This window comes from Electrona antarctica (assembly GCF_951216825.1).
Source record: "Electrona antarctica genome assembly, chromosome: 15".
NCBI lineage: Eukaryota > Metazoa > Chordata > Actinopteri > Myctophiformes > Myctophidae > Electrona > Electrona antarctica.
In genome coordinates this window covers 5,633,999-5,657,840 of record NC_136796.1, presented here as the reverse complement: position 1 = coordinate 5,657,840, position 23,842 = coordinate 5,633,999, and the positions used below count along the sequence as shown (strand labels likewise).

At 48.6% G+C, this 23,842-nt stretch overlaps 1 protein-coding gene across 1 annotated transcript in view; it reads right to left on the bottom strand.

The window, feature by feature from the left end:
• The window catches only part of gabbr2 (gamma-aminobutyric acid (GABA) B receptor, 2), a gene marked incomplete at both ends in the record, with an annotated part of 420,874 nt that overhangs the window by 84,679 nt on the left and 312,353 nt on the right, over positions 1–23,842 (bottom strand). The window contains 3 exon segments of the mRNA XM_079522984.1: positions 7,051–7,158; positions 19,822–19,954; positions 21,626–21,776. Of these exon segments, the coding sequence (XP_079379110.1) occupies positions 7,051–7,158; positions 19,822–19,954; positions 21,626–21,776 (392 nt within the window).

Genomic DNA, 23,842 nt, shown 5'->3' with positions numbered 1-23,842 from the left:
TCGAAACTGGCCCCTTTAAAAAGCCAACCCCCCACCCTTTTTTTTTAATCTACGAGATATAATTTTAAGATGCCCAAGCTGGCTGTAATGATCCACAAAAACAAAACAAAAATCCATATTTATATCAGTTTAATCCATATTTATATCAGTTTAATCCATATTTATATCAATTTAATCCACGCTGAATTAACCACTTATCAATTTAGCTGCCGTGGACAGAGTATTACAGTTGGGTGCCACCGATATTGTCCCTTATCATTTGACCCATTTAGGCCTGACCTCAAAATTTAAAAAAATTCTCCAGTTTTCTGAAATAAATATTTTCACGATTTTTCAAAAATAGCAGACCTACAAGCTCGTAGCGCGCCACTCGGTGGCGCGCTATGAGCTTGTAGATCTGCTATTTTTCAATAGCTAAATTATAACATAATGTTTAAAACACCAAAAGGGGTTCCCGCCCAAAATGGGTTAACTGTCCTTTTGCGCAGATCACGCAAACCTCTGCAAAAAGAAAAGGACAATATCGATGGCCTCCAACTGTACGTCAATTAAAATCCAACCATTGTCTGCTTTTGTCGGAATTCTCCGTCAATAAATGTACAGCTATCGATTCGAAACGGTTTAGCTGAAAATCGACTTTTAACACTGGCCCGGTTGCTATAGGCAACGCCTTGCTCACCCCCAGCACCAGGAAACGTGCGTGTGCATCCCATAGGCCATAGGGTCCCATTTAAAATAGGATATTCGCTCGCTCTTTGGCTATTTTCGGTGCACAACATGATTCCATTGAAGACTGCTATGGAATCCAAATGACTGCAATAATCAGTCGTGGCGACAGATAACTTTAACCCATTTTGGGCGGGAACCCCTTTTGGTGTTTTAAACATTGTTATAATTTAGCTATTGGAAAATAGCAGATCTACAAGCTCATAGCGCGCCACCGAGTGGCGCGCTACGAGCTTGTAGGTCTGCTATTTTTGAAAAATCGTGACAATATTTATTTCAGAAAACTGGAGCATTTAGAAGATTTTTTTTAAATTTTGAGGTCAGGCCTAAATGGGTTAATCCGTGGGAGTAGTGCCGTGCTGTGCTGCTGGCACGCCAGACTAGTTTGGCACAGCGCGTCGCAGGAGGTGCAAACATCACACTCCGCTCGCACTTGTACGACTTGCGAAAACAAGTGGATTATCATCACCACGCTGGTCGGATTATCACGAACAAAATGACTCTCCCGCAGCCGAGAACCTATGAAATGTTACCGATGATACCAGCGGTGGTGGGAAAAAAGTGTTCAAACCCCAATAAATTACAAAAAAAGTACCTAAGTACAGTTGCTCCAGTAAATGTCTTGCTGCCCAGTGTCCACCACTGGTCACTTAACAAGGCTCTGTTCCATTTAGTGTAGAGCAGAGGTGTCCACACTTTTTAGACTTGAGAGCTACTTTCAAAATGACCAGCTCAACCAGATCTACCCACCAAAAATATATATTATCCCATTGCTGAAAGTAGTTACGTATTAGACAAATGATCTACTGGTAGATCACACACAATCTACCTTTTGGGCACCCCTGGTGTAGAGTCTTTCCAGTTAGCCGTTCAGCAGTGTTCATTTTGTCGACTAAAACGATGACAAAATAATGTCCGTCGACTAGCCTTTTTTCACTAACCAAACACAAGCTAAGCTATGATGACTAAAACTAGGACTAAAGATACTGACAATTCCGTCGACAAATACAAACTAGACTAAAGTCCTATGCTGTGTTCACACGGGCAGATGCAAATATGCAAAGAAACAAGACAGTTCATCTTATTTGTAGCTTGGAAGCTTTGCATCTTTGGCAGCAGCTATAAAAACTCGGATGCATCTTTGCAACGTTTATGTCGCTGGTGTACATTGACAATGCATGGTAGACTGTATCTTTGCATCTGCCCCGTGTGAACGCACCATTAGACAGGGACTAAAGGAGCAGAGATCCAGTAGAACTAAAAGACTAAGGGCAGTATTATGTGTGTCTTAAGTACCAGGTCTTATTACTTAACTTAAGACCTGGAGGCGTGGTCAATGCTGTTTGGCCACTCAGAATAGCCAAATGGCATTGATCACGCCTCCAGGTCTTAAGTTAAGTCATAAGACCTGGTACTTAAGACACGCATAATACTGCCCTATGTCTGGTTGTGTGCAGGTGTCACTCTCCAAAAAGATAGGAGATATTACAAGCTCACAACGTTTCGGCACACAGCTGAGTATGAATCAGGCCTTTCAACACCATCACATGCATCTTAGTCGACTAATTCAACTGTAGATTGAAATCTTATGGTATTTAGTCGACTAAAACAAGACAAACTAAAACATTTCAGATGACAACATTTTTACTGAAACTAAATTGAATTTTATTCTGACGACTATATGACTAAAACTAATTCAAAATTAGCTGTCAAAATCAACACTGTGTGCTAGCGTGCACTAAAGCAGCACCCTGACCCTGTTATAACCTTAATTAATATCACTGGAAACAGCTGTGAAGGAAGAATCATTATACAACTAGGACTGGCTGTGGAAAAAAGGCCTACAGGATTGTTTAATTGCGTAATGAACTACGTTATATTAAAGGCACAGTATTTTTATTTTTTTCTCCTTCATATGTCGATACCTTTACTTGTATATTTGTAGTTCTTTAAATGTTCTGATGAATTGAAAAAGTAGCACTTTTTTTATTGACTTTGGCTTTCATTCAAAAAATTCAATCAATCAATCAATTACTTGAGGAATGTCTTCACCACCGATGGGATGGCTCCTCTTGACAGCTGGGTTAACGACACGCCGCGTGATTCTGCTCGTGTTTAAAAAAAGACTAAAGTTAAAACAAACGATGTAGAAATTACACAATGAACTCACCAGAGCGAGGAAAATAAATTACCCAAAGCAGGTCTAGAGCGCCATGACGCCTGCATGGGCTAGCATGTGGTCGGATACCCTGCGGTGTGGGCTCTCCAAGCCCATAATGTGTGTCCCTTACCGCTATCAAGCCATTTAGCTTTATTATCACATTTAGGCCTGACGTCAAAATGTTAAAAAATGTCTTCGGAATCCTGACAGTTTTCTGAGAAACCTTATGTTTCTGTATCAGTGGTGCTCAAAAAAGGCACATTTTCACGATTTTTCTAAAATCTACAAGCTCATAGCGCGGCACTGAGTGCCGCGCTATGAACTTGTAGATCTGCTATTTTTCAATAGCTAAAGTATAACATAATGCTTAAACACCAAGAGGGGTTCCCGTACAGAATGGGTTAAGCTAATAAAAACCAAGGAAAAGCATGCATCAAAAAGAGACTAGCTCTGGGGGGGGTGGGGAGAAAGGGGGGGGGGGGGGGGGGGGGGGGGTGCTGCTGTTGTACTGCACTCAAACGAATCATTAATAGGGACATGATGTGCCTTTAACCCAGTAAGACCTGAGGACACGATTCTACAAAATGTCTCCTAAATCCTGACAGTTTTACTCATGTTGCCTGATAGGATATGTATATCAGTGGTTCTCAGACTTGTTCGTGTTGCGGACTCAAGGACCAACATTATATGCATTTGGCCTACGGACACCCGTCTCACAATATCTTGTTTCAGGGACCTGAAGCAGCAAAGATATGAGTTAAAAAAAGATTCGTACTCAGACATACAGACATACATATGGACACACTTAGGGTGCGTTCGGAAATGCGCACCGGGAGCACACTCGCCTATTAGTTTGCATTGCACAGTGCGCTCAGTGTGCTATTTCCGAACGCGCCCATACAGTTGCTGTGCAAAGGAGACGGTGTGCCACCGCTCAAAAATGATCGCGTTAAAAACCATACGTCTTGAAATCGCACATATTTTCAAGATTTGTTTTAAAATAGCAGAGCTACAAGACGCTATGAGCTTTTTCTTTTTTAAATAGCCAAAGTATGAAATAATGGATAAAGTGGTTACACAGTTGCTTTCCCGGTGGTGATGGGTTAACCCATTTAGACCCGACGTCGAAATTAAAAAGAATTCTTCTAAATCCTGACAGTTTCCTGAAAAACCTATGTCTCTATGTCAGTGGTGCTCAACCTTTTCCATGTCAAGGACCCCCAGATTTATCTGAATTTGGCCGCCGACTCCCATCTGAAAATATGTAGTTTCAGGGACCCCCCCAGAAGCAAAGGTATGAGTTAAAACGTTCATTGTGAAAGAATATATTGAAAGATTTGCGCCACATTATAACGATTTTTCAAAAATAGGAGATCTACAAGCTTGAGCTTGTAGATCTGCTATTTTTCAATAGATAAAGTTTAAAATTATGGTTAAAAGTAAAACACCAAAAGGTGTTCCCGCCCAGAATGGGTTAAGTTTGTGCCTGGGCTGACAGATGTACGCGCTGTAATAATACAAAGGTTTATCGCCGGTTAAGGCTCGGCACAGTGTTACAGCGCTGTCTGTCTGTCTGTCTGTCTGTCTGAGGGCCATAATAATGGCCAATTATTGTGTGCCTGCTTCTCTCTGTTCCGCTTCAGTGCTACCTGCTTCATCGTGAGTTTGCTTGGCGCTTCACTGAGCGCACCTACACACACTTCATTTCTTCATTTTTCTTTATCATTATTATTTATTTTTTATGATTGGATGCAAAGTCTGTTTTCCAAGATTGTGATCTCCACTGTCCATGTTATCATCGTCACTTTCGGGGCGGGAAACTGCTCATATCCTTTTATTAAATGGACCAGTTGCGTGGATGCAAAGTAGTGGTTGATGTCTGGACAGGCATGCTGTTGGTGTTGTGCACGGTGAGATGTGTGATGTCTGGACAGGCATGCTGTTGGTGTTGTGCATGGAGAGATGTGTGCAAACGGTGTGGTTTGGTAGGAGAAGGCGGACAAAGGACAGGGTGTTGCGCTGGCTATTAGTGTGGCAGGATATGAGCCAACAACACCCTGAAGTTCACCATCACTCAAAAAAAGTCTGCTACAAATATAAACTGTTGTCCTCCTCATTAGTTTACACCATGGGTAGTACCACATGCAGGCAAGGTCAGAGAGAGAGAGAGAGAGAGAGAGAGAGAGAGAGAGAGAGAGAGAGAGAGAGAGAGAGAGAGAGAGAGAGGGAGGATGAGGCTGGCAGGGCAGAGCGTCAGGCACCAGGAACTAGAGACAAACTGACCACAGTGGGAGCCAACCAACCAACCAACCAACCTAGGACACCGCCAGGAATGTAGAGAAAGTGACACACCATACATAGACACACTGCGGTGCGACAGCAGAGCCAACAACACAGCAGAGCTCAAGACAAGAAACTGAACACACATATACAGTATTGGACCAACCCCATCTCACAGAAATACGGCGAAATAGCACGGAATTGCAATTCCGTACATAGACGCCTAGAAATCCCCAAAATCTGTATATGTTACACGACTACTGTTTTGACCGCGACGGAGCTGTGCCTTTCACTGGTACGGAATCGCTATTTCACCATGTCTGAGTGAAGTTCTATTTCACCGTGTCTGAGTGAAGTTCTATTTCACCGTGGCTGGGTGAAGTTCTATTTCACCATGTCTGGGTGAAGTTCTATTTCACCATGTCTGGGTGAAGTTCTATTTCACCATGTCTGGGTGAAGTTCTATTTCACCATGTCTGGGTGAAGTTCTATTTCACCATGTCTGGGTGAAGTTCTATTTCACCATGTCTGGGTGAAGTTCTATTTCACCATGTCTGGGTGAAGCTCTATTTCACCATGTCTGGGTGAAGTTCTATTTCACCATGTCTGGGTGAAGTTCTATTTCACCATGTCTGGGTGAAGTTCTATTTCACCATGTCTGGGTGAAGTTCTATTTCACCATGTCTGGGTGAAGCTCTATTTCACCATGTCTGGGTGAAGTTCTATTTCACCATGTCTGGGTGAAGTTCTATTTCACCATGGCTGGGTGAAGTTCTATTTCACCATGTCTGGGTGAAGTTCTATTTCACCATGTCTGGGTGAAGTTCTATTTCACCATGTCTGGGTGAAGTTCTATTTCACCATGGCTGGGTGAAGTTCTATTTCACCATGTCTGGGTGAAGTTCTATTTCACCATGTCTGGGTGAAGTTCTATTTCACCATGTCTGGGTGAAGTTCTATTTCACCATGGCTGGGTGAAGTTCTATTTCACCATGTCTGGGTGAAGTTCTATTTCACCATGGCTGGGTGAAGTTCTATTTCACCATGGCTGGGTGAAGTTCTATTTCACCATGGCTGGGTGAAGTTCTATTTCACCATGGCTGGGTGAAGTTCTATTTCACCGTGGCTGGGTGAAGTTCTATTTCACCATGGCTGGGTGAAGTTCTATTTCACCGTGGCTGGGTGAAGTTCTATTTCACCGTGGCTGGGTGAAGTTCTATTTCACCGTGGCTGGGTGAAGTTCTATTTCACCATGGCTGGGTGAAGTTCTATTTCACCGTGTCTGGGTGAAGTGCTATTTCACCATGTCTGGGTGAAGTTCGGGTTTGACATTATTTACTATTCTGTCCATATCGGGTTAGAACTCGGCTGAGTCGGCTCTACCGAACTTCGCGACGCTCGACACTCGGCAACTCGCGGCCCTTTAGGGCCTCTCGCACTGCGCAAAAAGCATGGAACACGGATGTGTATATTACAGGAAACTCCCGTTAAACTTTCCAACAAACTCCGGTAAACTCCCGAATTGTACAATCACACCTATTATATTACCGTATATTACTGTATATACCTGCTAAACATGAGGTTTACGGGCAAATCTAGCATTAATTGCCCGTTAACTCCTCTTTTCACGCAGTGCAGGTGGTGTCTCCCGTGGCTCATGTTGGGTAGAGACGGCAGCCCCTCCGTCATTGTCTACGGGGAGGATTTCAGTGTCCCATGTGCGGCTTTTGGGACATTTTCTAGGCGTGTGTATGTACGGAACTGAAACTCTGTGCTATTTCATCGTGTTTGGGTGAGACAGGGTAGGTACAGAATAGGACCACAATGGAAACAAGTCCCCAGCCAGGACGCACAAAACCAGCCAGGCCTGCATGGTACTGTACCTTCTTCTTCATCTTGACGTTCTTGAAGATGGCGTGCACCCTCCAGGTCTTGGCGAACATGGCGCCGAACGCCGTGGTGTAGCCCACGATCAGGATCCACGTCCGCACCTGCAAGAGAAGGGGGGGTTGAGTTGGGGGGGGGGGACAACGACATTGCTGTACTGTCATGGTGTGCTCAGAGGACGGGATACTGTGTGTGATCTGATGACACTGTGTAACCTTGTGTGTGTGTGTGTGTGTGTGTGTGTGTGTGTGTGTGTGTGTGTGTGTGTGTGTGTGTGTGTGTGTGTGTGTGTGTGTGTGTTTCTCTGCATAGTGCAGGATATTTGCAGAGGTGTATTATATTTGTTCATTATTGATGGTTCTTCTGACCACTGATTTCCCCAGAGGGCTCGATAAATATTGCACACTGATCGCTGGCCCAGAGTATGATTATCCTTTCGTGTTGCAAGCAAATGACAAATGCATGAACCTTGAACCTTAAAAAGGTCTGTCTGTCTGTCTGTCTGTCTGTCCGCCTGTCTGCCTGTCTGCCTGTCTGCCCGTCTGCCTGTCTGCCCGCTTGTCTGCCTGTCTGCCTGTCCGCATTGAGGATGACATATTGATTCGAATTCTGCTTCATGTATATAATTTAACCGAAATGAGAGGAGAGGAGAGGAGAGGAGAGGAGAGGAGAGGAGAGGAGAGGAGAGGAGAGATAATAGAAGAGAATAGAAGAGAACAGAATGGAACAAAACAGAACATGCTCTGCCAGTTCAGAAGAGGACACAGAGCGGCAGAGAGCTTTGTGCCACGAATTGTGAAATATTAATCACACATCTTTGAAGCGGTCAAAGATTAATCCTTACTTCTCATTTGTAATCCTTTCTCTACAGCTTGTAAATTGGCCATTTCTGGCGAAAGCGTGACACAAATGTCGCGCGGCGACGGGGACAGTAAATGGGGTTTTTGTTGTTGCAGTGTTTTCTGGGCCGTGAGAGCGGGAGCCACGGAGCCACGGACCATGGAAGCTGTGAGAGTGGGAGCCACGGACCATGGAAGCTGTGAGAGTGGGAGCCACGGACCATGGAAGCTGAGAGCGGGAGCCACGGACCATGGAAGCTGAGAGCGGGAGCCACGGACCATGGAAGCTGAGAGCGGGAGCCACGGACCATGGAAGCTGTGAGAGCGGGAGCCACGGACCATGGAAGCTGAGAGAGCGGGAGCCACGGACCATGGAAGCTGAGAGCGGGAGCCACGGACCATGGAAGCCGTGAGAGCGGGAGACACGGACCATGGAAGCTGTGAGAGCGGGAGCCACGGACCATGGAAGCCGTGAGAGCGGGAGCCACGGACCATGGAAGCCGTGAGAGCGGGAGACACGGACCATGGAAGCTGAGAGCGGGAGCCACGGACCATGGAAGCTGTGAGAGCGGGAGCCACGGACCATGGAAGCTGAGAGCGGGAGCCACGGACCATGGAAGCTGTGAGAGCGGGAGCCACGGACCATGGAAGCCGTGAGAGCGGGAGCCACGGACCATGGAAGCCGTGAGAGCGGGAGACACGGACCATGGAAGCTGTGAGAGCGGGAGCCACGGACCATGGAAGCTGTGAGAGTGGGAGCCACGGACCATGGAAGCTGAGAGCGGGAGCCACGGACCATGGAAGCTGTGAGAGTGGGAGCCACGGACCATGGAAGCTGAGAGCGGGAGACACGGACCATGGAAGCCGTGAGAGCGGGAGCCACGGACCATGGAAGCTGAGAGCGGGAGCCACGGACCATGGAAGCTGTGAGAGCGGGAGCCACGGAGCATGGAAGCCGTGCGAGCGGGAGCCACGGACCATGGAAGCTGTGAGAGCGGGAGCCACGGAGCATGGAAGCCGTGCGAGCGGGAGCCACGGACCATGGAAGCTGAGAGCGGGAGCCACGGACCATGGAAGCTGAGAGAGCGGGAGCCACGGACCATGGAAGCTGTGAGAGCGGGAGCCACGGACCATGGAAGCTGTGAGAGCGGGAGCCACGGACCATGGAAGCTGAGAGCGGGAGCCACGGACCATGGAAGCTGTGAGAGTGGGAGCCACGGACCATGGAAGCTGTGAGAGCGGGAGCCACGGACCATGGAAGCTGAGAGAACGGGAGCCACGGACCATGGAAGCTGAGAGCGGGAGCCACGGACCATGGAAGCTGTGAGAGTGGGAGCCACGGACCATGGAAGCTGAGAGAGCGGGAGCCACGGACCATGGAAGCTGAGAGCGGGAGCCACGGACCATGGAAGCTGATAGAGCGGGAGCCACGGACCATGGAAGCTGAGAGTGGGAGCCACGGACCATGGAAGCTGAGAGCGGGAGCCACGGACCATGGAAGCCGTGAGAGCGGGAGCCACGGACCATGGAAGCTGAGAGAGTGGGAGCCACGGACCATGGAAGCTGTGAGTGGGAGCCACGGACCATGGAAGCTGAGAGCGGGAGCCACAGACCATGGAAGCTGAGAGAGCGGGAGCCACGGACCATGGAAGCTGAGAGCGGGAGCCACGGACCATGGAAGCTGTGAGAGTGGGAGCCACGGACCATGGAAGCTGTGAGAGCGGGAGCCACGGACCATGGAAGCCGTGAGAGCGGGAGCCACGGACCATGGAAGCTGAGAGCGGGAGCCACGGACCATGGAAGCTGAGAGCGGGAGCCACGGACCATGGAAGCTGAGAGCGGGAGCCACGGAGCATGGAAGCCGTGCGAGCGGGAGCCACGGACCATGGAAGCTGTGAGAGCGGGAGCCACGGAGCATGGAAGCCGTGCGAGCGGGAGCCACGGACCATGGAAGCTGAGAGCGGGAGCCACGGACCATGGAAGCTGAGAGAGCGGGAGCCACGGACCATGGAAGCCGTGACAGCGGGAGCCACGGACCATGGAAGCTAGAGAGCGGGAGCCACGGACCATGGAAGCTGAGAGCGGGAGCCACGGAGCATGGAAGCCGTGCGAGCGGGAGCCACGGACCATGGAAGCTGTGAGAGCGGGAGCCACGGAGCATGGAAGCCGTGCGAGCGGGAGCCACGGACCATGGAAGCTGAGAGCGGGAGCCACGGACCATGGAAGCTGAGAGAGCGGGAGCCACGGACCATGGAAGCTGTGAGAGTGGGAGCCACGGACCATGGAAGCTGTGAGAACGGGAGCCACGGACCATGGAAGCTGAGAGCAGGAACCACGGACCATGGAAGCTGAGAGAGCGGGAGACACGGACCATGGAAGCTGTGAGAGCGGGAGCCACGGACCATGGAAGCTGTGAGAGCGGGAGCCACGGACCATGGAAGCCGTGACAGCGGGAGCCACGGACCATGGAAGCTAGAGAGCGGGAGCCACGGACCATGGAAGCCGTGAGAGCGGGAGCCACGGACCATGGAAGCTGTGAGAGCGGGAGCCACGGACCATGGAAGCTGTGAGAGCGGGAGCCACGGACCATGGAAGCCGTGAGAGCGGGAGCCACGGACCATGGAAGCTGTGAGAGCGGGAGCCACGGACCATGGAAGCTGAGAGCGGGAGCCACGGACCATGGAAGCTGAGAGAGTGGGAGCCACGGACCATGGAAGCTGTGATAGTGGGAGCCACGGACCATGGAAGCTGAGAGAGCGGGAGCCACGGACCATGGAAGCTGAGAGAGCGGGAGCCACGGACCATGGAAGCCGTGAGAGCGGGAGCCACGGACCATGGAAGCTGTGAGAGCGGGAGCCACGGACCATGGAAGCTGAGAGAGCGGGAGCCACGGACCATGGAAGCTGAGAGAGCGGGAGCCACGGACCATGGAAGCTGTGAGAGCGGGAGCCACGGACCATGGAAGCTGAGAGAGCGGGAGACACGGACCATGGAAGCTGAGAGCGGGAGCCACGGACCATGGAAGCTGAGAGAGCGGGAGCCACGGACCATGGAAGCTGAGAGAGCGGGAGCCACGGACCATGGAAGCTGAGAGAGTGGGAGCCACAGACCATGGAAGCTGAGAGAGCGGGAGCCATGGACCATGGAAGCTGATAGAGCGGGAGCCACGGACCATGGAAGCTGAGAGCGGGAGCCACAGACCATGGAAGCTGTGAGAGCGGGAGCCACGGACCATGGAAGCTGTGAGAGCGGGAGCCACGGACCATGGAAGCTGTGAGAGCGGGAGCCACGGACCATGGAAGCTGTGAGAGCGGGAGCCAAGGACCATGGAAGCTGTGAGAGCGGGAGCCACGGACCATGGAAGCTGAGATCGGGAGCCACGGACCATGGAAGCTGTGAGAGCGGGAGCCACAGACCATGGAATCCGTGAGAGCGGGAGCCACGGACCATGGAAGCCGTGAGAGTGGGAGCCACGGACCATGGAAGCTGAGAGCGGGAGCCACGGACCATGGAAGCTGTGAGAGAGGGAGCCACGGACCATGGAAGCTGAGAGCAGGAGCCACGAACCATGGAAGCTGAGAGAGCGGGAGCCACAGACCATGGAAGCTGTGAGAGTGGGAGCATGGAAGCCGTGAGAGCGGGAGCCACGGACCATGGAAGCTGAGAGCAGGAGCCACGAACCATGGAAGCTGAGAGAGCGGGAGCCACAGACCATGGAAGCTGTGAGAGTGGGAGCATGGAAGCCGTGAGAGTGGGAGCCACGGACCATGGAAGCTGAGAGCAGGAGCCACGAACCATGTAAGCTGTGAGAGCGGGAGCCACGGACCATGGAAGCTGAGAGCGGGAGCCACGGACCATGGAAGCTGTGAGAGTGGGAGCCACGGACCATGGAAGCCGTGAGAGCGGGAGCCACGGACCATGGAAGCTGTGAGAGCGGGAGCCACGGACCATGGAAGCCGTGAGAGCGGGAGCCACGGACCATGGAAGCCGTGAGAGCGGGAGCCACGGACCATGGAAGCTGTGAGAGCGGGAGCCACGGACCATGGAAGCTGTGAGAGTGGGAGCCACGGACCATGGAAGCTGTGAGAGCGGGAGCCACGGACCATGGAAGCTGAGAGATAGGGAGCCACGGGCCATGGAAGCTGTGAGAGCAGGAACCACGGACCATGGAAGCTGAGAGAGCGGGAGACACGGACCATGGAAGCTGTGAGAGCGGGAGCCACGGACCATGGAAGCTGTGAGAGCGGGAGCCACGGACCATGGAAGCTGTGAGAGCGGGAGCCACGGACCATGGAAGCTGAGAGCGGGAGCCACGGACCATGGAAGCTGTGAGAGCGGGAGCCACGGACCATGGAAGCTGTGAGAGCGGGAGACACGGACCATGGAAGCTGTGAGAGTGGGAGCCACGGACCATGGAAGCTGAGAGCGGGAGCCACGGACCATGGAAGCTGAGAGCGGGAGCCACGGACCATGTAAGCTGTGAGAGCGGGAGCCACGGACCATGGAAGCCGTGAGAGTGGGAGCCACGGACCATGGAAGCTGTGAGAGCGGGAGCCACGGACCATGGAAGCCGTGAGAGCGGGAGCCACGGACCATGGAAGCTGAGAGCGGGAGCCACGGACCATGGAAGCTGTGAGAGCGGGAGCCACGGACCATGAAAGCTGAGAGAGTGGGAGCCACGGACCATGGAAGCTGTGAGAGCGGGAGCCACGGACCATGAAAGCTGAGAGAGTGGGAGCCACGGACCATGGAAGCTGTGAGAGCGGGAGCCACGGACCATGGAAGCTGTGAGAGCGGGAGCCACGGACCATGGAAGCTGTGAGAGCGGGAGCCACGGACCATGGAAGCTGAGAGCGGGAGCCACGGACCATGGAAGCTGTGAGAGCGGGAGCCACGGACCATGGAAGCTGTGAGAGCGGGAGACACGGACCATGGAAGCTGTGAGAGTGGGAGCCACGGACCATGGAAGCTGAGAGCGGGAGCCACGGACCATGGAAGCTGAGAGCGGGAGCCACGGACCATGTAAGCTGTGAGAGCGGGAGCCACGGACCATGGAAGCCGTGAGAGTGGGAGCCACGGACCATGGAAGCTGTGAGAGTGGGAGCCACGGACCATGGAAGCCGTGAGAGCGGGAGCCACGGACCATGGAAGCTGTGAGAGCGGGAGCCACGGACCATGGAAGCTGTGAGAGCGGGAGCCACGGACCATGGAAGCTGTGAGAGCGGGAGCCATGGACCATGGAAGCTGTGAGAGCGGGAGCCACGGACCATGGAAGCTGTGAGAGCGGGAGCCACGGACCATGGAAGCTGTGAGAGCGGGAGCCACGGACCATGGAAGCTATCTGAATGTTTGAGAATGTACGTGCCTAATGAGAGCACTGGATCACTACACCAACCTGCACATTTAAAACACATTTAAAGGACTTTTCAAAGTGTTTTCTATCTTATGATATTTAGTCGACTAAAACTAGACTAACACTAAAACATTCACTGAAACTAAATGAAAACTATTGAAGGGACTAAAACACTGCTGCTCTCCCTCCTCCACCACCCCAGCTACCACCTGTTGTTTTGGATCTTCTGTTTATGTACGGGGGATTTCGAAGTCCCTGTGGTCGGGACTGATGCGCTTAATTATCAGTACATAAGAACAGATCCAATTCATCGCCAAACCATAATATATGTGACCAGATTTGACTGAGACTGCCATCGCGCAAATTACAGCTTTTCCCCAGAGGAGAAAAACTTTTTTTTTCTTCCCAAAATGAGTTAATAGCACAGGCAGACTAGACTCATTGCTCATTTTATATTCAATACAAATGTATTCCATCCATTCATGAGTTGTCCTGACAGAACTAAAGTAGTAAGTAAGTAAGTAAGTAAGTACATTTTATTTATAAAGCACCTTTCGAAGCAAAGCTACAAGGTGCTGAACAATTGACACAGTAAAAACAAATAAACAGTTGTGACAACATAAATGAGCAAAACAAAAATAAACAAGGCAGAGCAAAGACATAGGGCTAAAAATGAATCAGGTCAAAGGTACATGGGAGAAATATTTACGGAATAAATGAGTCTTTAAAAGTCTCTTAAAACAGTCAACTGATTCAGCATTTTTCAATGCCAGGGGCAAGGCATTCCATAGGGTAGGAGCTACCACAGCGAAAGCCCGGTCACCCTTCGTTTTCAGCTTGGACGCCGGTATTTCTAGCAGACCTTTGTTGGAGGATCTGAGGGGTCTGACATTGGTTTTAGGAGGCAGTAGGTCGATGATATACGGCGGGGCCAGCCCATGTAGAGCTTTAAAAGTAATTAAAAATATTTTAAAATCAATTCTGGCTTTAATAGGGAGCCAGTGTAGTGCGGCTAATACTGGAGTTATATGTGCCCTGCGGTTTGTGTTTGTGAGGATTCTGGCTGCGGAGTTTTGTATTAGTTGAAGTCGGGATAGTGATGAGCGGCTAAGAGTGGTGTAGAGTGCATTGCAATAGTCCAGTCGGGAGGATATGAAAGCGTGCATGATTTTTTCCAGGTCTTGAGGTGAGAGAATAGATTTGATTTTGGCGATGTTGCGCAGATGAAAGAAGCAGGATTGGGTCATTTTCTTAACGTGGAACTCAAGGTTCATATGGTTGTCAAAATACACACCCAGGTTCTTTGCTACAGATTTAACGTTTGATGCGAGTGGACCGAGGGAGAGCTGAATTGCGTTTGAAGAGGTCTCTGGGCCTATGATGAGAATTTCCGTTTTATCAGGGTTGAGTTGAAGAAAATTGTGAGCCATCCAGTTGTTAATGGCAGATAAGCAGTCGTGCATGACGGTGAGTTTATTGAGGTTGTTTTGTTTGAAGGAGAGATATAGCTGAGTGTCATCCGCGTAGCAATGGTAGGAAATGCCTTCAAAGCTATTGATAAGGTTGCCGAGGGGGAGCATATATAAAGCAAAGAGAATAGGACCGAGTATGGAGCCCTGGGGGACCCCGCAGGTCAGGGGAGCTGAGGAGGACACATAGCTGTCAACAGCGACAGCCACACTTCTCCCCGACAGGTACGAAGAAAACCAATCTAATGCCACCCCAGTTAACCCAGCCCATAGTTGGAGCCGGTCCAGAAGAATGGAATGATCGATAGTATCGAACGCTGCGCTTAAGTCCAGTAGCAGTAGCACTGAACACTCTCCAGCGTCGGCCCTCATGAGGATGTCACTGGAGACTTTAAGTAGAGCAGTTTCAGTGCTGTGCTTTTGTCGGAATCCGGATTGAAATTTATCGAAAATGCTGTTATTGTTTAGAAACTGTAAGAGTTGATTGCAGACTACTTTTTCCAATAGTTTTGAAATTAAGGTGAGTTTTGAAATGGGTCTATAATTACAGAGAACTAGTGGGTCAAGGTTTGGTTTTTTAAGGAGTGGTTGAATAATTGCATGTTTGAATAGATCAGGGACACAGCCAGATGATAGAGAGCTATTGATAATTGCCAAAATGTGGGGGCCTAAACAGTTGAAAACCTTTTTTAGAAGTGTAGGGGGAATGGTGTCGACAGGGCTAGAGGAGGGGTGCATGTGAGACACGATTGGTGATAAATCATCTAGGGAGATAATGGTGAACTGGGATAGTGAGGGAACAGAAGGAGGGTGGTCAACGATGGTGATGCTAGACGGTGTAATATTGGACCTAATGTCAACTTTTTGCAGGAAAAATGATAGGAATCGTTCACAATCATCGTCAGAGAAAACAGGAACAGGGGGAGGAGCTGGGTTGACGAGAGTATTGATGACTGAAAAAAGGGCTTTAGGCTTGTTTTTGTTGAGATTGATTAAGTTCGAAAAATATGCAGTTCTAGCATCCTCAATTTTCTGATTATAAGCAGATAGAAGTTCCTTCATGTGGATGAAGTGAACAGTTTCCTTTGATTTTTTTCCAAGTAGGCCTATATTAGGGTCTAAAAGGCTTTCAGAATGGATCTCTATATGCAAACGGATCATCAACACTGGCTTGCATTTCGCTACCTCCCAAATAAGGGATTTACTTTTTGCCGGCTTTGTTTTTTTGACAGAGTTTTCATGTTGTTGTTTTTTTTAACCCTTAGACAGATTACTACTGGAAAACACGTGGAGTTTTGCATTAGTCTTTTCTGCCCTGTACGTGATTTTCCGTAGTTCTCTTTTTTTATTAATACCAATATATTAATTCGGTCCGCACCTCTGTATATAGTATTGAGCATAAATATCAACTACATTTCCCAGAATTCCCGTGTCACGTGACACGCGTGTATGCTTTCCTATTGGAAACTGACGCCCAGCCCCCAGTGAACAGGGGGGTTGGTTGACTCCTCCGAGGTGGGCACTGGAGGAAGAGTTTTTCAGCCAGGTTTGCAGTCGCCGCAAAAAAAACAATCTGAAAAATGATCCATCCGTGTCCAGTGGCATTCTCCAGTCCCAGACCGTTGGCCGGGCTGCAACATCCACCCTCGCGGATTACACGTGTGCAATGTTTTTTCTTCTCCCCACCGGAGTTACCACCAAGGCTGATGCCTTCGCTAAAAGGTAATTTTATTGTATTCGAAAATGCCCTAATATGACATGTCTAGTAAGACGATCCCTATATTTGGCCCGAGCCGACCTAGTGCTGATATCAGATAGATGTGGTAGAACCATATATGGATAGATCTAACTGGTTTAGTCATCGTGACATGCATAGTCGGAGAATATATAACAAGGGTCGGTACTATAGGTGATCTACGTAGCTAACAAAAACATCTGATCAAATGAATGTATTGTACTGTGTCTTTGTGGGCCGAATCGTGGCATCGTGGCATACAAATAGATGTTTGTATAATTAGTATCACGATAAAATAATATGGCGACGTTAGAATGACACCACCAATGAGTGATCGCGTGTAATGTAGCTGCCCAGCGTATATCCAGCACCATCACGTCACCACATTCCACTGGCTGTTGGCTAGTAGTAGTTGCTAACAAACACTGCACAAATGGTACTGGCTATTGGCCGGGCCACAAGCCCGGGCAATAGCCAGTACCAATGTTGCTGGATGATTGCGACGCAATGGTGCTGGATATACCCTGGGCAGCTATCTACATTACCACCGATCACTCATTGGTGTTTCATTCTAACGTTGCCATATTATTTTATCGTGATACTACTTATACAAGCATCTATTTGTATTTGTCATGCCACGACTCGGCCCACAAAGACACTGCACAATAAAATCATTGATCGCCAGCAGCCGGGTAAAACGCCATGTAATAGTAGCGTGCACTGACTACAGCTAAAATGTTTATTTCTTTTTATATATTTAGAACTGGCATCAGATGAGGAGGAGGAGGAGGAGGATGAAGAGTCAAGACTGCGATGGCGTTCTCCGACACTGAACCGGATTCATTCATTCATTCATTTCAGGGGGGGCAGTTTTTGGGTGTTTTTTTTATTTAGCCTACTCACACATAACCTGACTCCGCCAGATGGGGCAGCAGAGAGTACACTGGGTTCCCCCCTCCTGCTCCCATCTGGGAACTCTCAGGCAGACTTGATGCCCGGCCACAAAACGGCCTGGCCAATCAGCAGCAGCTAGAAGCGAAGTTGCTCACAAAACGGCCTGGCCAATCAGCAGCAGCTAGTAGAAGCTAGAAGCTGCTGCTAGAAGTTGCTAGAAGCTGCTGCTGATTGGCCAGGCCGTTTTGTGGCCGGGCATCAAGTCTGCCTGAGAGTTCCCAGATGGGAGCAGGAGGGGGGAACACAGTGTACACTCTGCTGCCCCATATGGCGGAGTCAGGTTAACTCACACACACACACCGTCAAGGACTGGGTTTGGGGACATTTGGGAGGAGTAGCTCTGATCCATAGCTCTAAATGCGCATTTAGAGCTATGGATCAGAGCTAGGGGAGGAGTAACTGTTTTGTATGTAGGCCTATTTATTTTCTGTAATATTTATCATTTTATTATGTTAGTAGTCGTAAAAATTAAAGACGCTTTTACAATGAGTTAGACCTGTCATGACTATTTTGTTCACTATTGTGAGGTTTATTGTATATGACTAAGCAAGTTTCAACTGTGATTTACTCTGTAACGGTAGATGGTAATAACTCAATTTCTTTTTTATAATACAGTATACATTCAAGTCTATATTTTGATACATATCATGGGCACCAAGTCATATCAAAACAATGTCCTTGGATGTGTTTTTTATCAAAACTGTGTTTCTTCATAACAGGTTTTTGAGATACATGCATGAATAGACAAGGTACTGGTAAGACTATGTAAACATGGTATATATCAAAATGTGCGTTAGAATGTCTAATTTTACCCCAAAAAAGAATTGAGTTTATATGATGTTCCAATTTCAGAGCTATGGGGACTTTTAGCTGGATAGGTCAGATTGATCATGACTGACCATGCTATTTATAGATGGCAAAATATCTACAGTGGTACATGTGAGAAACTTTTTATTTTATTTTAATTGAACTAGACAACTCACCCTTTAAAATGAGATATTGCATGGCTATGTATGCCCAGCAGAAAAAAAGTTATTTAGAAAATAAAACTTCAACCGGGCATAACTTTTTTTGGTTGTCCTAGAAACAGAAACAGTGTAAATGCAGGCTCTTTTAAATGGCTTCCAACACAAGAACTAAACATTTTATCAACTCAGTTCATTTTTTTCCTGGAAGCAGACAAGTCAAGCTTTCTCTGAAGGTCTTTCGTTGTCACACATTCACAACAGAGAATTTTCAATAAATCATTCAAAAACGCCATTCTGGCCATAGAGAAGTCTACCTACTATATAGAAATCCTTGAAACGCTCAAAGAGTTAACGGCATTTGAAGCTCTAAGATTGGTTTCTAAAAACAATCTTCCAGATCCAATAAGCGTTGTCAGCATCAGTATGCAGAGTCTATTATTCTTTATGATTATCCGTTATCACCTTTCCTTATTCTGTGAAAGACACACGTCTTTCACTGTCATATCAGAGAGACAGAGAGACAAAGAGACAGACAGAGACAGACAGAGACAGAGAGACAGACAGAGACAAAGAGACAGAGACAAAGAGACAGACAGAGACAGACAGAGACAGAGAGACAGACAGAGACAAAGAGACAGACAGAGACAGACAGAGACAGAGAGACAGACAGAGACAAAGAGACAGACAGAGACAAAGAGACAGACAGAGACAAAGAGACAGACAGAGACAGACAGAGACAAAGAGACAGACAGATACAGACAGAGACAGACAGAGACAAAGAGACAGACAGAGACAGACAGAGACAGACAGAGACAAAGAGACAGAGACAGACAAAGAGACAGACAGAGACAGACAGAGACAGAGACGGAGGGTGAGAGAGAGAGAGAGAGCAGCAGACACAGTGACACAGTAGAGGGTGAAAAACAATTACCAGCTCTCCATTCAGAGAGAGACGGCTGCATATTGATTGTGTGTGGGACGAAGCAGTGTCTCTCTCTCTCTCTCTCTCTCTCTGTACCTGCCCTGAGCCTGACTACCTCCATTTTGGTCCGCCGAACAGACAGACAGACAGACAGACAGACAAGACGTGCGCTGACTGGCATTATGTCTGTCCATATACGTTTGGGTCTCCCTGCGTGCGTGAGCGTGCGCGCGTATGTGCACATGTGTGTGTGTGTGTGTGTGTGTGTGTGCACGTGTGTGTGCACGCATATGCGCACATGTTCATTAGTGCACGTGCCATTGACTGTGGGTGTGTGTGTTTCTTTTCCCCCCACTGTACGCAGCGCTCCAGTGACAGTTGACAGGCAGCGTTACCACTGATTTCCTAATTTATGCTGCTCTGAGTCAGAGACAGAGAGAGAGAGAGAGAGAGAGAGAGAGAGAGAGAGAGAGAGAGAGAGGCCGTGCGTGCGTGCGTGCGCGCGCGCGTGCGTGCGTGGTACTCACCGTGCAGAGGGCTTCGAACTCCTTGTCGGAGACGAAGCCTCCGTCCAGGCCGAACAGGAAGATGGAGGCGTAGGACAGCATTCCTCCCAGGATGATCAGGTTGTTCATGTAGGGACTGGACATCTTGATCATTCTGCAAAGACACAATGTTAGTTATAACCACATGTAGGGACTGGACATCTGGATCATTCTGCCATGACACAATGTTAGTTATAAACACATGAAGGGACTGGACATCTGGATCATTCTGCAAAGACACAATGTTAGTTATAAACACATGAAGGGACTGGACATCTGGATCAGTCTGCCATGACACCACATTATTATAATAACCCATTGAGACCTGAGACCAGATTCTACAAAATGTCTTCTTAATTTTGACAGTTTTCTGAAAAACCTATGTTTCTGTATCAGTGGTGCTCAAACTATTTCATGTCAAGGACCAAAATGCGGCGACCCGTCTCGCCGGATGGATAAAAGAGGGATGCATGAATAACTTATAGAAAAATGATATTTATTATTGGATGAGTGGGGAGTCAATGGAGGGTATTGCAAATCTAGAGTTGCAAATTGCAGCTAGGTCCATGTGTGATCCAGCCCTATGGAATGCATATTCTAATAAAAACAACTTAATACTTCCTAAGGATAATATGAGCATCAAGGCAATATTTAGATACTTTTTTTTATTTTTTATTTAAATAGCCAATCTACTAGCGTACGTGTTGCGGAGGCGACACGTTGTAAGTTGCAGATCAGCTACTTTTTTTAACATGCGACACGTCGTACGGCGAAGCATACGTCAGGCTTCCGTTTTGTTTTTAGCCGAGGTGACGTACAGTCAGACAGTCAGACACACATGGCTCCTCGGTGCAAAATAAACAGTGTACACTACCCGACTTTACGATAATAAGGGACAGTATGTCGCGACACGGTGTTGATAAGCTTCATGTTGTGCAGCAGCAGTGCCAGTCCGCAATGCTTTGCACTCTTCCCAGTCCACTGTCGGAACTAAAACCTGTACCCGTAAAAAGTGGGTACTCGGTGGCTGGTGCCTAGGCTGTGAGAGAGAGAAGGCATCGCACAAGCAACCTGCTCCAGCACCCGGAAAACAAACACAAGCACAGCGGCGAATGGGAAGAGTGCAGAGCATCCAAAGCATGCCCTTTTACAACAAACTAGTCCCCGGTGTAAAACCGGGAACTAGTTTGCTCCACATCTGAAACGGAGAAGCCGAACCATTTGTGTCAGGTTTTCTTCGTAGTAAATTCCTGTCCTCCTCCTCCTCCCAGCAGAGCAGCATGGAATCCTCCCTCGTTTGAGTGAGGACGCGCTGTGATTGGCCACAATGGCCAGTGCACTTGTGCAAGAAGTGCTGTGATTGGCCAGTAGCTACTTTGAGTGGCAGTCGGTGGGAAATGCTCTCGCCACAGAATTTACTAGTATTCTGGCCATAATAATCATTCTGGGCGGCCCCAGCTGTTGGTACGCAGAAGCGCTTCCCGGCGCTTGATTGACAGCGCAGAATGAATTTTGACGACGCATGCGCACTGGCGGACCGCCTGTGTGCAGGCGTGTATATGTTCAAAGATCTGCACACATTTTCACAATTTTTCAAAAAATAGCAGTTGCTAAAAAGTTACAGTTGCGTCCTCATGTCTAAATGGAATAAACCCATGTAAGGACTGGACTTCTGGATCAGTCTGCAACAACACAACATTACAATATTGCGTGCGTGCGTGCGTGCGTGCGTGCGTGCGTGCGTGCGTGCGTGCGTGCGTGCGTGCGTGCGTGCGTGGTGGCCCACCTGTGGTTGCGGTTCTTGATGTTGAAGAGCAGGAAGCCTCCGGCCATCAGCATGCCCAGGATGGTGATGGTGGACAGGATGCTGTACAGAGGCACGTTGATGTGCCGCCGCTGCAGACGCACAAACGTGCGGTCCTTGGGAGGCTCCACGCCTGCACGGAGAACAACAAGAACACTCAGATCATTGGGTCCTTGGGAGGCAGTGTAAGAACTTCAGTATTTTAGTCTTTGGCCTCATTCACACCTAAGACGCATGCAAGACAAACTTGTGTCCTGTGTCTTCTGTGTGTCATGGCCGCCTCAAAGCATTTCCAATGGGAGTCACATGGTTTGATGACACAGCCTTGTTGCATGGGGGGGGGGGGGGGGGGGGGGGGTTGTCATCAAACCATGTGAGGCATTGAGTCTAAGGGCTCCAATTTTGTCACAGCCTTTACCCGCAGAACGGCCCGCAATTCAGCCGCTGCCCGAAAATTACGAATATAGGAGCTTTCTCTGTCCCTTAATGGTATTTTCGTCCCGCGTCACCCGCTATCTTCTTTGCCGACACCGGTATTCGCGCCTAGGTGTGGTCATGGGCGTGTTGGCACGCTTTCCCCTAAATTGCTATTTTGGTTACACACATTTGGGAAAGCGATAGTGGCATTTAAAAGCACCCGTAAACCATGCCAAATTAGTTTGGTAAAGAGCGGCCACCGCGCGCTTCAATGGAGATGTCCAGGCACAGACTAGTCAGGCTGCCTCATCTCTCCAATATTCATATTGCACCTCTTTGTTATTTTTCCTATAATCAGCTGAAGTGAGTGCCTGCCACTTCCTTGTGTCCATTGTGTTTATATAATTGTATTTGTGGCAGCGGTGGCCGAACGGATAGCGGCGCGGTCTTGATACCGGAAGGTTCCTAGTTCGAATCAGCCGTCCGACACGTTAAAATTACCACCGCTGAAGTGCCCTTGAACTAGGCATTGAACCACTACGATGAAATGTGTTCTATGAGCAGGGCCTGGCTGGAAACAAGTTTGTGAGCTTAGCCCAGATACCCTGGGTAAATATAGATTTCATTTCATTTCATTTCATTTCATTTCATTTCATAGTCAAAGAAGTCATTTGTGCCAGCCTGCTCTTCAGTTCATCACCAGCGCAGCAAATGGTTTAATCCGACTTGCCGAACTTTTCGCTTCATACCGTTCCGTAGAGACGATATACACGCACGATCTATATACCAAATGAAAGCCCTAATTTCGTAGTTTACATTTAAAAAATGGGCTAGATTTGAGCGAGTTGTGCCTCAATGAAAAGACGAGTGTTCTTGGCTCTTTGCGTGTAAAAAAAAAAAAGAACGACACGGGGGGCGGGGGGTGCAGCACAAGTGAGGCAGCAACGGGCTGAGGCTATGAAGCAATATAGCACTAACGGCCAACGCATAAGGGATCTCTTAAAGGCAATGGGACGTGGACTGGTGATTGGTCTAATTGTGTAACGCCCAAACCACACCTATGCATAATACAACGGGTAACGGAGGTGTTTAAGGGATTTAGACAGGTAACCAAAATACCAACTTTAGTGGGGGAACCCCCTTTTCCCCACTCCTAAATCCCCAAATAGTGGCTTTAGAAAGATGAGACAAAAATGGAGCCCTTAGTCTTTTGAATATCACACCATTTTAGTCTTAGTCCGATTTAGTCTTACTCTGAAAAACCTGTTTAGTCTTAGTCTAAAGACTGGAAGGAACGGCACAACAACATTCATATCATCGGGCAGGGGGTTCTCCAAGTGGTGTTCAGGGATCCCTAAGGCCTGACTCACACCTTCGCATCTAGCATACAACATTGTTGGATGCCCAGATGCATGAGACTTTACTGATGCAAGCTCGCAATACATTTCCAATGGAAGTCACATGGTTTGACACAACATTTGTGTTGTACGGCTTTCGGCTGTGTTTCGACTGCCCCCCACCCCCTCATACAACACAAGTGTTGTGTCAAACCATGTGACTCCCATTGGAAATGCATTGTGAGCTTGCATCAGTCAATAAGTCTCATGCATCAGCTATACAGTACATCAATCTGTTGTGAAGGTGTGAGTCAGGCCTGAGCCCTACTTGCAACGCTTATTCCCAATGGCCGTTGCAATGAGTTGCATTGGTGTGGTTTGTGTTGTTGCAGTGAGTTCCATTGGTGTGGTTTGTGTTGTTGCAATGAGTTCCATTGGTGTGGTT